Source organism: Falco rusticolus, chromosome 6 (genome assembly GCF_015220075.1).
Source record: "Falco rusticolus isolate bFalRus1 chromosome 6, bFalRus1.pri, whole genome shotgun sequence".
NCBI classification, from domain to species: Eukaryota; Metazoa; Chordata; class Aves; order Falconiformes; family Falconidae; genus Falco; species Falco rusticolus.
Window position 1 is genome coordinate 47,370,036 of NC_051192.1, and position 17,090 is coordinate 47,387,125.

Consider the following 17,090-nt stretch of genomic DNA (forward strand, 5'->3'; position numbering starts at 1 on the left):
CTTATGAGCAGTGTTAGCTGCAATGCGAATGAAATTGAAGAGATACTGGTGCTGCCACGTTGAGTTCATTTGTAGGTATTGAGCAAATAAAGTCAACTCAGTGGAGCTCTATTTGTTTGTTTCAATATTTATGTCCCTGTTTCTCTATTTTGTAAATTATTTCTCTATACAAAATATTTTGCATGAAATAGTGTACTGTCCAGAAACTCTTTAGAAGTACACATTTTTCTCTGTTCAACATATAAGATTTAAATATTAGAAGAAGCATTTTGTTAAAGGTTTATCTAAAAGCAGACTTAGGTAGCACATGCACATACCAATTTAAAAACAAGGACAGTAACAAAGGAAAAAAAACCAAACCACCTCACAGTAGTTAGAACTGCCCAAAGGCATCCTAGTAACGTTTTACTGAACTTGGGTAAGATTCCTCTTATCTGTCTTGGAGAATTACAGTGGAGACTAGTACTTAGTAACTAGCATTTCCTTAGGTGGCTTGGGCAATCTATGGTCAGTGTGCTGCATCTAGTGAACCTGTCGGGAGGAACGTCGCTCTCATGATATCGCTCAGAAAGCCAGAGGGTCTAATTCATGGCTGAGGAATCCCTTACAAGGTAAAGTGAAATTTAAGAGCAGGCAAACTAATCTTTGAAGCCTTAACTCTTTTTCTAGATCTAGCCTGAAGTCTTTCAATTAAGAACCAAATAAGGATGCCTTAAAAAAAGGCATGTGTTTATGAAGTTTACATTTTTCAAATAGTCACGTGCCTTGGTACACCCTTCACTGTAGCCGAATAACAATAATCAATGAGGTAACGTTTATTTATAACAACACCTGACTATCTTCTTAACATTCTCCCACCAAATTGATTTTAAAGAGCAAAGCCAAAATACTTCATAGCGTTAGCAATAGGACATTTAGAATGTGAGGTATAATTCATAAAAAAATAAGGTTAAACCAAAAAGTATTAGGAAAGATTTCCCACCCAGTACACATCAATGCAACTATGAAGTGGAAAGGGTAGGGGATTTACTTATATAGCAGGGGGAAAAAAAGCTTACTGAAAAGTCTTTAAAAACTTGTGTTTAAGTATTAAGTATTTTCTATTTTGCCTTTCACTGTTCTTTGGAATATAAAAATAGGTCAAGTTAAAAATAATTAGGAAAATTATTACCTGAAAATAGTCTTCTGCATTCAAGTGTCTCCCACTTTGATTCATATCCACATTACTGTCACTTACATTTTCATCTCTTTCAGTAACAGGAGGGAGACAGGATACAGAATGAAATCCTTTTTTGATGGTAGACTGTGGAAAGCGGCTAAATAATAGAAGAAAAATCAAACACTTTAATCCATACATTTACTTTCAAATGACAGTCTTCATAACTATTATTCTGAACAGAATTTTGTCAAAATAATTTGCATCTCCTTTATTTTGACAGATTAAGAGGGCAGCAGAAAATCTATATATGCATATATTCCTTATCATTACTTGGCTCTACACATACCTATGCTCAAAAGACCTGAAATGTTGCCTCCAACTGATTCTCAAAAAATGAAAACCTGTCAGCTGAGGAAAACTGGATGACAACACCAGAAGTGAATAAATTTATATGGCCCCCAGAAACGAAAAAAAGGAATTATAATGTGCACTACTTAAATGGAGGTAGAGAAAAAAAGTTTTGTGTCAGAATAGGTTTTTTTTTTCCCTCAAAACAGGTCTCCATAGCTACCATTAAGCTAACACACACAATAACCAAGGAAACCTGTGGAAGGCCTGTTCTGGCTGTAGTAAAAGAAAGCTCCGTTGCTGACTTCAGTGGAGGCAGAAGTACAAACTGATGGAAATATCAGTAACTGCTTGTTAAGTGAACTAGGAGAAGATCAAAACAATGTTACACACATGCCAGTTAGACATGCATAAACATAATTGTGCTACTGCAGCAATAAACAACAGAAAAATGTAAGCATGTGTTATCTGGCCCTCTTCTTAAGGATTGAGGTAATGAAATACCAAGATTTTTATCAGTAACAGTCACAATTATCTTGCCTTTGAGTGTTTCAACATATTTTATTAGAATAAAGGTAAGAGATTAAATAGTTTCAGTCCCAACTGTGTATTAAGTCCCTTATCTTATTTGGGCAGCTATATTACTTTAATGAAATGCTAATACTTGTAATTTAGTTTTGGTTACTACCTGTTAATTAAATCACAAGACATTAAATTAGCTGATAGCCATGGAAACTTGGCACATTAAATAAACTGTTCTTGACAAAATGGGTCAGTTGACCATGAAACAACCCATTACATATGAAAAAACAACATAAAATATATTGTTATGCAAATAATGTAACATCTTAATTATTATTCTCTGATTCTTTTACTAACCTATTAATGGATATTGCCTAGAGCATTTTTATGGATTTCTACTCCTGCTATTTCAAAACAAACAGTAAGTAATTTAATGTATTTAAAACCAATAAAATGCAACTGTATCAGCAAAACAATGATATTCCCAGAATATTCAAAGGTCATTTCTTCCATGGACAAATGCTGCTATTTAAAAATAAAAAAAATATCTAACTAGTTTAATATCAACCCATCAAATCAGGATGGTCAAAATTCAGAAGCTGCCAAGTATGTAATTTATTCAGTTTACTTAGAGATGTACTTAACAAAAGGTGTACACCCTTTAAAAAATATACATGCCTCCAATAATTTACAAATGGTTGGACTCAGTCTGAGGAACAGAAACATCCTCCAAAATGACAAACATTTTGGTGCTCATTCGGTATATGATACATTCAATACTTCCTCTGTCAGGAGTTCAGTCACAATGAGAGATTAATGATTCTAGCAGTTGTCTGCTGAATGTCTACATCATAAGCAGAAGCCTGACAGAAATTTGTTACGCAGTGGGTCATAGGAAAACAAACAAGGCCTTGATACACTTAAGGGTAAGCCTTTCTTTCTTGTCAGTGAGCAAGTATTATACTGAATATTGTCCAGAGGTCATGTATACATCAATTTCTGAAACTTCCTCTCTAAGACACCCTGTATAAAGATCCTGGCTTTCAAGGGTTTATAAGACTTCCAAATAGTCTTTAAAAGGCATTTATGCAAAGTTGTGTTTTGAGCATGAACTTCACCTGCACTCTCAGGCTTCTTGTAACAACTATAATGGACAGAGAACAGCCTGTTTTATTCATAAACATTAACATTAATCGTTACATGCCAAATAGTTAATGCCCATTAAAGTACTGACTGGCCAGTCAATGACTTCCTTGTTAATGTGCAGGAATTGAAAAAGACCAGTAGTTTGAGGAAAAATTTGAAAGACTTCATAGAACATTCCTATTTCTGGTGGAAGCGACCTACTGAATATTCTGTGATTCAGGGCCCACTGAGTAGAAAAACTTGCAAGTGTTTTTGCGTGATAGAGCTCTCTGTCCTTCAACGTCAGATGCCCTGAGAAGCAAGCATCTACCGAGGGGACTGGCTGTACAGGGTGTGACAAGTAGGAACCCACCCCTAAGGTGCGTGCACGTCCACCTCCCGGTGGCCTTTCTCACCAGCATGTAGATTAGCAGATTTTATGGAGCAGCATTTAAAGCTTTGAGCACCCCAACTTGCATCTCCAACAGGAGGTGTGTGCACATAGAAGAATCTGCACTCCTGAAAGAAGGCATGCTTGTACCCTGTGCCAGGAGGGTGCATATCATTGCAGGTGTACGCCTCTGTGTGCGTGATTAGAAATTCTTGTGATTAGTTATTAAAAGGTGTTCAGAATTTTGTAGGTGTTGGTTAACTTTTTAAAGCATCTAGTACAGTGGTTTATCTGTTGTACTGCTGATATTGACCCTAGATTTACAGTTCACTGCCAATTAATTACATGACATCAATAAATCAATACTCTCATCCTGATGTACTTTAGACTACATGAACTGAGCAGTTTTTCCCTGTGACACCAGTAAACAGAAGCCATCTCACTTCCACAGTGAAATGGACTAATAATACAATGGTAATGCTGAAACTACATTGAATACTTACATGTCTGTGGGTATTGTGATAAGATTAGATTTGTAATTCACAAATAGTCTAGAGATCTCAACATGTTCTTCAGGCTTCTTTACCACAGGCTCTGGAAAAAAGCAGCTTGTTAAATATATAAAGAAATATTTAATAGTATAATTTTGACAAATAGTTCTCCTAGGTGATTCATCACCCCTAAATAATTCTCCAAATATCACTGCATACACTTGAAAGGAAGATAACAAACAGGGGTGACTAGGTCACGAAAGAAAAAGTCCTTAATACTCTGATCCTTATTCTGCAAGGTATTAGAAGTGTGTTTAACCTACACATAAGGTTTTCCAAATTAGCGCAAAACCACTGTGGCAGCATATTCTGCCTTTGCTTATTTCCTCTGTTTCTTATCCCAGTATGTTTTGCCAGCATGCCTACAATGCCTTCATATTCAAGCTATCTCACATCATGCATTTAACTCCATTATGCAGTACAGACAAACCCTAGAACAAGTTTACCCTATGAGTTGTGGCAGGACTAGTTACATACTTTAAATGTTTAAAAGGTGTTCAGAAGCTTTCATGGCTTCACATCAGAGAGCTGATGATTGCTTTGATAGCAATCCCTCTTAATTTTCTCCAGTAGACTGATTTTTGGAGATAAATTAAGACACTTCCCAAAGCATTTAAGAAATAATAGGGCTAAGGGCAAGTAATACAAAATTGGGGTGGGGTGCTGCGGGGAGAAAAAGTAATCCCTAGGGAAGTTCCATTGAAATTAAACTAATGTTCTAAGTTTGGTGTTGAAAATGTTTATAATAATTAAAATGTAATTACAATTTTATTTTGGAGGTTTAAGCAGACAGACCTTGGGGCTCAGATGTCACAACAGTTTCCTTTTTCTGACGGAAAAGTTTCCAACGAGGAACTGGTGGTGGTTGTGGCGGTGCTGTCAGAGGACAGGACCTAGTTCTAGTGATCAGGACAGGATGGCTACATGTGTGGGTAAGCCCATATTGCCTCAGCTTCTCTGAAGAATCAGCCTACAAAACATGGAAAGACAATCTGAGTAGGGTCAGATCTTTCAAATCACACATCTCTGACAAAGAAGAACAGTATGCACAATCTAACTGCTTGGATAATGAATGAAACAAAAATAGTTCGCCTGACAAGACTATCCAGAAATATTCTAATTAGAATTTGATATTCAGGAGAATAAGTATAATTGAGTACTTAGAAGTATTTACATATATTTTACTTTTCATAATAGATTTGTCACTTTTTTCAACTTATTTATACAACCATATTGGGTTAGGTGCTACAGAGAACATATAAGTGAAGCAGAATGAAGATGTAAGAAACCAACAGTGACAATATTTTGATTTAAATAAACATATTTTAAAATACTTTTTCCATGGAAAAAAGTCCTTACTTCATGCTGAATTTAAAAAGCAGCAATTCTTAAAGCAGCTGGTCTTTTAGGTAACTTGTGAGATCTCCATAATGTAATATCACTTTGAACCAATAAATCATTAAAGTTAAGCTGGCTAATTAAGAAAACACATTGAAGACACTGCAGCTGACCTGTGTACCAAAGCCCTTAGCAACAGACTTAAGAGCAATTTTAGATGTGGACATTGAGTGGTGCTCTTCCCATTAAAATAATAATGGTCCAGTATTTCACATTTTTCACTATGGAAAGTTCTGTTACAAGATTTCTACGTCCTTTTTATTTTAAAAATACACCTTTTATTTGCTAAATAAACCACCCATAACTTATTGCTTTAACATGCTCATCAGCAAGTCTCTTAATTGCTCCTGCTCCGTCAAATGTTCCTAATGTTCTGTACAAACTCTGCAAAGAATGTAGCTGTGGTTGTCAAAAGTTACATGAAAGGAGAGGATCAAATTAAACATGGTAAAGTACACAAGCAATATAACAGCCTCCTTTGACCTCTGAATGTATAAAGATATATTACAGGAATGGTGTTTTTTAAACCATTTTAACCACAAGAAATCTACTACACTTACTTCTATGTTTAATTTCTGACAATTTCCGTTTTTCTGGCAGTTTTTACTAAAATACTGGTTTAGATATATAGATTCATCTGCCTCATCCTATTTGGTCTGCCATGCCTCTTTTTCAGTCATCTTTATACCCTAACACACTGAAGCCAAGTTTGAGACTCAAGACGTTAAGTGGCAGGAACAACATATCCCTATGTCACCATTTTGTTTGATTTTTGATGACTTATTATTAGCAAAGAGACTGTATTGTTTGAGAACTTAAATTAAACTAAAATAAAATCACAGAGAACAAGCTAGTCTTCAAAACAGCTTAAAATACATAACACAATTTAAAGAAAATCTAAAAAGAAAATGCAAGAATTACGAGCAGTAAGCATAACACCTGCAAACCATTTGTGTAAATTTCTTTATTCTATGAAGCCTATCAGTTTCCTGAAAAGGCAGCTGAAATTTTAATGTTCTAATTACGATAAATATGATTTAAATGTACAAAATATTTGATCTAATTAATAACCAACTCAAGAAAGCCTGCTCTGGATTACTAATAGCTTTCTGCAGAACGTGAGTGACTAAGTGGAAATTTAAGCATTGTTTTTTTCCCCAGCTGCATGATGTTATACTCTGTCCAGCTGCTTTCACCAGTTGCAACACCAATGATATACAAGGATATAAACATGCTATTCCTTATAGAAAACATATCAGAAAATGTATATTGGAGAAGTCAGTAACTGTAGTCTTAAAAAAACTCATGTTTTTCAAGTAGCCCTTAAAATAATTAGGCTTTCCATTTAGAAGTCTCTCATCATGATGCACTTTCTAGTCCAAAACTAGTCTCTCCTAGGAGACTTCAGCTTCTGGGATCCAGAGGAAAGTGGAAAAAACTGAAAAAATGAGCAGGCTGTGGCAAGAAAATGCATGTTCAGAATACAGATAAATTTAACTGGTTGTTATTACCTGGCGACAGCTTCACGACACTAATTTTATTTTATTTTTTTTACAACATAGATGCTACAAATGAAACTCCCTGATAATAAAATAAGTAATGCCTTCCTGTTCTCAGAGCACAGAACCTTACCATCTGCCCTAACGAAAAAATATCCTCTTCAAACAAGTGTAGTGGTACACAGGCAGCATACACGGCCATTTCGGGCTGGGCTGGCACAGAAGACTCTACACAGAAAACATCAACATACCTTAGAACCGGGTAAGCTGTAAACAGTCAATAAATGTTATTGTATCTCACTCTAAATTATTCTGCTTTCTCTGCCTTATTTTTATTATTCTTTTCTTTTACTGACTGTTATTTCATTGAAAACAAGAGCTCATTGAAAACTACTCAGAAGAGAAGCCATAGATGGAAAAAACTCATTGTTTTAATTCTTAATCTATTTAGGTCATCTACTTTGCATATTTTATTTCTTCTACACAAGTGAATAACAGAAACCACGACTTAGAAATGCAAAAGGTCAGATGTAGCTCTTGACATCGTTATTTTGCTTTTTTTTCAAAATTTAAAAATACTAGATACTAGCATGAAGAACACAATACACACCATCTGGGTAGATGAAATAAAAAAGCACCGACTGGTCAGTACTAGCTAAAGGCTGCTCACCAGTGAAAGCAAAATTCAACCTTGCCAACAAAAGAATCAAAATCCAGTGCTCTGGCCACTTTTGCCATGGATATGAAGCTTGAGATAAGCAGTTTGAGAAACAAAGTGCTTATAAACCAGGGTTGTTGCTCATACTTCTGCCAAGGAGATGGGAGAATGGAGGTGATGATGGCTGCCTCGGAAAGCGTGAGGGTATGACTCCATAGCTCTTATCCCACACCCTATGGGAGCTTTTTTTCTTTTAATTCTGCCAGAGGCAAGGCATAGAAGCAAGGGCATGTTCGCTTTGTTACCCCTAGGAACCTGTTGCACTAGGCAACCATGCAATCATCTCATACCTGTATCTGTGAAAGAAGCCATTGTTAATTCCTGAATGAAGAGAAACCAAAGCTGTCTGGCTGACAGCCAGTTCACTCATGCTAAAGGAAAACTAGAAATCTAAAAAAGACAGTATTAGAAACACAGGTCTGCAGTTTGACCTAAAAGGCAGCTCCAACAGAAAACTATTTCTGTTTTCTCTTAGTCATCTAAGAAAGCATATGAAGAGCAGATTTCAGTACACAGGTTGTGACACCTGTTTTTCACCACAATGTCTTGTCTTTGTTCTCTTCAGCTCCACCTCAAATACAGGATAATTGCTTCCTACACTTAGTAAGTATTCAGCTGGAAGTTGTTCTAAGAATAGGTATTTTCTGTGAAATGGAATAAAACAATGCTATCTGCATATTAAGAAAAAAAAAAGAAAGAAAAGGGAAAAGAAAGGAAAAGGAAAGACAGACAAGTGGCTGGAAAATACCAGACTCCATTTATTTAGACGATTTGTCATATTATTTTTCTTAAAACAGTAAGATATCTCTGAATCTTAAATACTCTTCCAGAAATTCAATTACTTAATTAAATATCAGCTGATGGTAAATCAGAGTTATTTTCCAGTGGATTCTTAATATTTCTCACTGCACGCTTGCGATTTCTGTATCAACCACAGCTCTTGTGTTAGCTGTGGGTTTCAATTTATTCAAAAGCAAGGCTATAATCTAGGTTTAATCTCAGTGTCTACTGACATATCTGATCTGTTACAAATACGGCAGTAGTAACTATGATGTCTTACACACTACAGAACAGTACTGCCACAAGACATATCAGTTTCATTGCTTGCAGAAGTATTTATCAAATAAAAGTATCTAACCAAATACCAGGTGGAATGTAAAGAGGTCACACTCAGTCCAGATGGGTTGTGAAATACAATGTCTGCAGGACAGACAATAAACAGCAATGAACAAATTATTAGAGCATGCAAATGATTAACCAGGCACACCATATTCACTTTAATAATACTATTACAATACTAGAAAGATTTTTTAGATATGCCAGTATGTTTTAAAAAATAATATATTACTTGACCTTTTCCCACTGTACAAAAAGTAAGGAGGATGTATGCAAATTATTTGCCACCAAGTGTACTGTTGATTAGTGTGAAATCAGCATCTGGGGAAACTACTTAAGACTGATAGCCTTGATGAAAAATTTTATAACATATGGTACAACAAAACAGATTCAACAAAGCCCGTTATTTATAGCCACCCATGTGGATTTAAGAATTCTATGGTGCTTTGCTAAAAATTTCTGAATTCTTGTAGCTGCTTATGTTTCACATTCATGGCTTTGCAAATTCATTTACAGAGAGTGAGTACTACGGAACCTGAACAAATGTTTCAGTCCCTGGTAGAAGGGAAAGTATCATTTGAATTGATCCATGTAAAATATATATTCAGCCACTTAAAAAGACAGACCAGGAATTAAAATTACTAGTTTCAGTAGTTCTGAACTGTTTTTATTTTTTAAAAAATCATAGGTTTTGAAGACTCACAAAAGAATTTTCTCACTGTACCTTAATGTTTCTATTAAATATTTTTTTGTCAAACAGGCTGATGCTGAGTTTTAACTTTCCAAAACACTTCAGTTGGCTTTTAATATCCTTCTTATCATGTATGCAGCTCTTATGTTAACCTCTGTGGTTGTGTTAGGCATGGATTAGCTTAGTCTATTGGAGGGTGGTTTTCTATTCTTCAGAAAAACGATGTACGTGCTTTTCAGAATTGACATAAATATTACAGTATGGTAATATGCATTTGAAAAGCTGGAACAAAATGCTAGGCTCTGGTCCCTACTTCTAAGTGAAAACTCTTTTGAATAGGCAAAGGAAAATGAAAAGAACTCTTCCAACACTTGTGTAATATTATAATATTGTGAAAATACTATTGTCTCTAATTACAAAACTCGTATCAAGGCACAATGAGACTTAGCAAAAATAAATGGCTGACTTGTAGAACAAATGCTCAAATACCTGGCTAACGCCCTCTCCAGTGGAATAGTATTCCCTTTCCAGCAGTTCAGAAATTATTAGGAAAATCATTACTCTAGAAACATAAATGAAAAGTGGAGTGGTGGTTCTTTATAGGGACAAGGGGCCCAAGTAGATCCCATCATATCATCATAAACACTTTTTATGGAATAAACTGACTCCTAGGTATGAAAGGAGAAATAGTTATTGGAAGAAAAGCTGCTGAGTGGAAAACTGCAGATTGTGTGCTAAAATGGGCCAGGAGGAACACTTGAATTGTCTACAAAAGCTTCCCAAGGACTGGCTGGCTGACAAGCCACAGGACCAGAGAGCTGGTTGCTCTCAGGAAGAGCCCTGAATGCCTAGGTGAAGGGCTCCTTATTCTGCTGGGTCCATGCAACAGGATGAATAGAGAAACAGGTCCAATATTTTGAGGATCCTGTAACTTTCAGGAGTGCAGTAGGCATTGCTTTGAGTACTTAAGTGATTCAGAAGTGTATCTATACATTTGTGTTGGGTCTGGTTGGGATGGAGCTAACTTTCTTCACAGCAGCCCATGTGGTGCTGTGTTTTAGATATGTGACCAAAACAGTGTTGGTAACAGATCCAAATGTGTCAGCTGTTGCTGAGCAGCACTCACATAGCGTTAAATCTTTCTGTTTCTTCCTCTGCTACCCCAGCGAGCATGCTGGAGGTGGGCAAGAGGTTCAATACTACTGATTCTCTCTGCCATCCCACTGGTGGGGTGTGAGTGACTGGGTGGGGGCTTAGCTGCCAGCCAGCCTCAATCCACCAAAACATCATAACCCACACAAAACCAAAAGCCTGTAAGAGAAGTTTCCAAATACTTAGAAGTAAGTGGTATGTCAATATGTACGAAACTAAACAAGGTAATGCCTATACAATGCAATGAATACAAAAAGTTTTGTCATTTTAGAAATAAAATATCAACAATATCAAGAATACTTAAATACCTCTTTAGAAATAATTCACATTTATCACAGAAAGAACAATTCCCTCAAAGTCCTCACACTCAACAGGTAGAGCAAAATATTGCAATAAGGAAATACATACTTTTATGGTGCTCAAAATGATTATTTTTTTCATAAGTGGCTTGAAAGGTAACAAAAAAAAAAAAGAAAAAAAAACATTGTTGCATTTAGTAAAGTCACTGTTACAACATTCCCAAGAAAATTTGGAAACTTTTTGCAACTACTGCCTCAGAAGTCTGACTTTGAACCCAGCCCTTGTGTCTCATAAAGCCTGCAAGCTTCTTCTCCTGTGGCTACAAACTCACAACAAAAATGTGGTTGAATTCAGTATTATTTAAAACTGCAGTTCTGGGGTTTTTCCCTTGCAGTCCAACAATCTTAAATTATCTCACTGCCTCTGACTTTATAATCTCCACATCTAGTTCTGTTCAAATTCTTATCAAGTTTACTAGTTAGCTATCTACCTCAATCTTTTTCAAAACTCGTTTCTGGTTCAAGCCTAGGATGAAAGAGTTCTCTGACCATCGTATTTGAGCCCTAAACTAAATAACCTTTCTAAATAACCTCTTCACAGGCCACTATCTCTCTTTCAGAAAACAACATAAACTGTGCTTTAAATGGCAGAACAAAGATCAAAATGCCATGTAGTTTTTCATACAGAAACACTGCCTGATTTTTAATGTGCTTTCACTCATTTCACACAGTTTCTAGAATTCATCATTTGGATCCTTCTGCTTTGCCTTTGCTTTTTCTCCATGATGTGCTTGAGTACTAGTCACGTTCCTTCTGTTCACGTGGAACATCTCATTCCCTATTCCACAACTACCACCACTAAAGCAAATTATGGTCCTGCAATACATTTTAAAATGTATTGCTGTTTAACTCTTTTAATAGTATATAAGGTAGGAATGCAAATTAATATGATGACAAACAGCAATATCTGTTTGATATAAATTAAAATTATTTAAACCACTAATTTTAATCAGGATTTAAATCAAGAATCAGGAATCCAATTTACATAATGAATTGCATTCTTGTTATACATTTTTACTTTGAAGCTATTTCCCCAAAGACAGATGTTCTACCTACTCTTACGTCTTGATTTGCAACTAGATAATATTCTAGTTATTAAATGTTTCCTACTGCTAGCCAAATGGAAATGCTGCATATATGCAAATATAAGCAACCACAAAAGCAAATCAGCTTAATGCACAATAATGAAGATTTTCTGTATTTTATGCTACTAAGCACAACATTTCTTGTTGACTGATCAGTTGAATTTATTCATATTATTCACTTGTGGTTTGTTTAAACCATATATTGGTGTTTTTTTAAAATAATTAAATTGAAATGCACAAATCAAGAATTAACTTGATTTTTATGATATCATGAATGTATCAATACAAAAAAATAAATTCAAGTTACGTTTCCAGAAGAAAAGAAATTATTAAACAAACTGTGGAGTGAATTCTCATGAATATCTGTGGTCACCCTGCCCTTCAACAAGGAAGCATTTCTGCTTTTTCCAGCTGCAATTTACTGAATGAAGTAGATAAGTTACTAGAGAAGAAGGGAGGTTGGGCTTTTTTTTTTTTTTTTAACAGAAAGTTTACTAGTAGAAAAAATCTTGGTCCTACATGACTGGCCAGCAACTTCAAAATATTCTGCATAGATTTACTTTACCTTTTGACATCAAACACAAACTATTGCAATATTATTCTTAATATAATTTACAAGATTTTAATAGGTTAGAATGACTTCAGCCTGTAAAAAAACTACAATATTTTAAAAAATCAGTATATATAATCCCTTCCCCCAATTAAGTTCAAAACCAAGTAAAAGCAAAGCCCTTTGCTTTATATATATATCTCCTGTCTGTATTTTTAGCTTCAAAATAGGACTCACCTTCAGATAAGGCCTTAAGAGAATGCTGGCTTTCTGCCAACGTTCGTGAAGATTGCAGTGTTAACTTGTTTTTTTCTTTTTCTCCTTCTCTGCTTTTCTTCCTTCCATTCTCTCCCTGCTCTGCTTTTTCTATTCAGCAAAATAAAGATTAAATATTTTTCTCAGATACAAACTTTCAGTCATAAAGTCTCATATGTGTAAAATACTTCAATGACATTTTAGCTAAACTAAAAAAAAAAAATCAACAACAAACTATTCCAACTCAGAAGAGCTGTGAGATACAATAAAGAACTAATACCATTCAGTTAAAAAAACACCAACACTCTTAAAATGTAAATGCAGATTTACTGAGAAGGGGCCAGGAAGGCTTTGGTGCCACCTTCCCGTTAGTGCACAACTGTCACGTCCCTATATAATGCTTGGGATTCCTGAATTCCTGGCACTGTGTTAAATATTTTCTTCATGTCCTTGCTCCTATGCATCAGTAACTTCAGAAAAAAAAAATAATCTAACACAGATGAGGCATAAGTTCCCAATGGACATGGAAGAAGAAAGTCTCCCACCATCACTGCCTTCTTTCAAGCCTTAGAACTTAAGACTATAGGAAAATCCATTTCTAATGAAAAAGATCCCAAACATTAATAAAGCATCTGAACAGAGCTTGTGGCCTCAGAGATGGAGATTACAGAGCTGTATCATAACATAATGCTTCCCTTATTTTTAGCTGTTTCAGTTACTAACAGAATTTCTATGTCTTAAGCAGGATTAAATTTACAAAGTTTTCTGGGAATAAATTACAGCACCCTGTTAGACAAACGACAGTGCTGTTCCCAGGGGCTGCATCCCTGTGCATGTCCATTCCAAACTGAAATATCTACTATACTGGTGGGTAGGTCATAAAATGAGAGCAAGAGTTCCTAAGAAGACAGACTACCCCCTCAGCCAGGTCTCTCCTAAGATTTTTGTAACACTTCTGGTATTAGGACGTAGTCTTTGGGATTCAAAGTGTGGAAGGAAAGGATTTTTCTGAAAATCAAGGAAAAAACAGAAATTTTAGTATACGATTTGTACCTTCCAAAGACATTAGAAGTGTTGCGAAATTGCATCCATGCCTTCAAGTTAAAAACAAAAACTAAGAAAACTAGTCTCAAATACAGACACTAGAGAACAATACCCTGGAACAAGTAAGTTTCTAAACCTAAGGTTTTTCATTTAAATGGAAATAGGATGAGCAGCTCTTGAAGAAAATTAATACCTATACCTAGTAGCATAAACAGAAAAGCTGCTATAAATAAAAATGCAGGTAGACATTAGAATGTACTTATTAGGACTCTGTAGGCAATCACATTTTGTAACATCCATTATGAAATGTTTAATTTATTTATGGTCAGAGTAGTGTTTCCTTTGGGGAAACTGTAAGCTCTCTGATTGTTATGTCTCTGCAAGGAACCAGGCTTTAAAGAAACAGCTGTGACACAGAGCTGAACAAATCTCTGCCATAAAATGAAGCTGTTTTCATAAAATAAGAGACTAGCACTGCTTCTAATGAGACCTACAGTTAAAGCAAAACCTTTTCGAATTTACACCATTGCAACATATTTGGTGAGACAACAAACATTGCCTGTGGCATAATAAAGATACACAAATTCTAAGCCAGAGGTTATGCTAACTTTATTTACATTTAGCCTAAAAAGATAACACTACCTAAAATTACAAACCTTTGCCAGCTTTATCAGCTTTCTCAAGTTTATCTGACTGTTTATTCACAGACGGAACTTCATTCTTTAACTCTGAGTCTTCGGTCTCTTTAGGTTCTGTATCTGACTGAGGACTATCAAGTTCTGGAGTTTTCTTATTTGTCAACTTAAATTCTGGCACAATCTCTTTCAAAAAGCCCCACACTTTGTCCAGGTATCCAGGCCTTAAAAAAAAAAACAAACAAAAAAACCCTACAACACCACATATATATGTCAATGAGAATGATATTTGTAATAAGAAAAGAAAGTGTGATGTTCATTTAGACAACACTATACTACAACTGACAGTCCAACTCTTCAAAGAAAAGTTACTGGGTTATTTTAGCAAATAAACCACACTTGCCTGATTTCGTGCGTCAGCCAATTTGTGAATAGATTACAGACAGACCCATAAAGAAACAGGTAGTTGTTAGAGAAGCATGTAAATAAAGAATCCTTTCTAAAGATTTTAGTAGATAAAAGTTGCAGCAGGGAAATTGGCAGACCACTTTGCAGCTACACCAACTACAACTTGATCCTGGCTCTGTATATTAAAAACCTTCCCAAAGGTACTTTCAAACTAGGTTTTCATAACTTTTTCAGCACAGGTACTTCCATGCCTCTTCCACCGATTCCACTAGCTACAACAACTTTTGATATGACACGACAGCTGCAGTCGTACTGTTTCTCCACAGAATCTCAGTGATTCCAGAAATCATCTAAAACTGAATGAATCGTTCAGGGCCATGAATAACCCTCAAGCATGCTTACTGCATGGAACCTTTTTTTTTTTTTTTAAATAAAATAATTGATTGTACAATGAGCTAAAGCCACCTTATACTACTATTGCAAAGACTCTGTGGTATTCGCATTTTCTTATTCCAGAACATACTATATCTGCAGTAAGTTCCAGGGTTGTCAATACTGGTTTTTGCTGTTGCAGTTGAAAAACTAGCTACATACAAAACCAAAATTTAGGTTACTTAGATAGGCTACATACAAACTACTGTAAGACACAAAATATCAAAAACTTAAATTGCAAGCGTAGCTTGAGACATAAAAATTGCTGCAATAAGAGCTGAAATAGCCTTTGACTGAACTTATTTAATATTGAAATGCTGTTATAAAGAACAATTATACCTAAATAAATTATATATAAACCAAAACTATTTATTTAGGTATTCATTAGAATGTATACACCAAAAGGCAGAAAAGTGTAATTTTTAAAAGTCTGAATATTTAGTCCCTGTATCCCAGTTATTCATTCAATAAATGAAATGACAAGCTGCAAAATCAGAATGTCTATTCTTTAAAACCACAAAACAGACTTGAACCACACAGGAAAAAAGAAAAATGTTATTATAGGTTGGAAACACTGTTTTTGACTGGAAATAAAAGCATATCAACTGTTCCAATTTAAAAGGTGAAAACAGCATACCAGCTGAAGTTGATTACTTCCAAATTCATTATAGTATACTTTCTATATGACATTCAGATTTCAAGTTATTAGTATTACTGGCAGACATTTTATATTTGTATACTACATGAAACAAAGTTTTCTCTAACTCTGTTTTCACCACAGTGTTTAATATTAGTTAAAAATAAATTAATTTTATGAAGAATAGGCACCAGCTTAACATGATAAATAGCTTTACAAGCAACTGTATGACCCACAAAGAAAAACACAATAAAATTGCATTCCTTGAAGGCATATTTCTCAAGTGCCAGAATTAAAACCCATACACTTCCCAAAACTGATGCTGACAACTTCTAGGGTTCAGCTTCATTTTTCATAATGCCTTATAGAATTAAATATTAAATAACTAATATGTAAATTGTTTAACAGAAGAACTTACTGGAGAGGAATAACTTCTGGTATCCATCCAGTCAGCGTATGAAGAACTGTAAATTCCTCCAGCTCTCTTCTTCCAGTTTCACATATACTATAAGACAAAAGCAGACGTTACACAGAATTGTAATATAACCAACTTGCAGTAAACTCTGTAGTCTACATTGCTTTCTGTAGGAGCAAAACCATAAATAAACAGAACAGCTTGCTGAAAAACAAGTGATTAACTGCAATTTCAGCAGTTTTCCAAACCACTGCTGACTACTAGCCTACAAAGCCAAATTTTTTATGCCATTGGATCAGGTTCATTGTTTTAGCATTCCCTCCGATACAACAACAGTTTCAAAATTGTTAGCAAGCATACTAAGTATACTGGCACACAGTTAAGCCTTTTTTTGCAGAGTTGGAGCTGTGGGTTTGAAATCCCTCATGCTAGAAGGGGGGTATGAATCTAGAACTTTGATTTCCTGAGCAGCTGCTCTAACCCCCAGGTTATTATGCACAAGTTGTCTGTATTTCCAGTGTACCACACTCTACTCTTTCAAATTGATAGCACTCTCCAGAGAGATTTCTGTCTGTAGATCCTGAGAGAGGACCAAGGTTA

General features: G+C 35.3%; 1 protein-coding gene across 1 annotated transcript in view; it reads right to left on the reverse strand.

Moving 5' to 3' along the window:
* The window catches only part of ADGB (androglobin), a 118,218-nt gene that overhangs the window by 65,659 nt on the left and 35,469 nt on the right, over positions 1 to 17,090 (reverse strand). The window contains exons 7-13 of the mRNA XM_037393047.1: positions 16,494 to 16,580; positions 14,620 to 14,822; positions 12,902 to 13,030; positions 7,127 to 7,221; positions 4,892 to 5,066; positions 4,049 to 4,139; positions 1,172 to 1,316 (exon numbers count right to left, since the gene is read on the reverse strand). Coding sequence (XP_037248944.1) covers positions 1,172 to 1,316; positions 4,049 to 4,139; positions 4,892 to 5,066; positions 7,127 to 7,221; positions 12,902 to 13,030; positions 14,620 to 14,822; positions 16,494 to 16,580 — 925 coding nt within the window. The remainder of the gene's footprint in view (positions 1 to 1,171; positions 1,317 to 4,048; positions 4,140 to 4,891; positions 5,067 to 7,126; positions 7,222 to 12,901; positions 13,031 to 14,619; positions 14,823 to 16,493; positions 16,581 to 17,090) is intronic.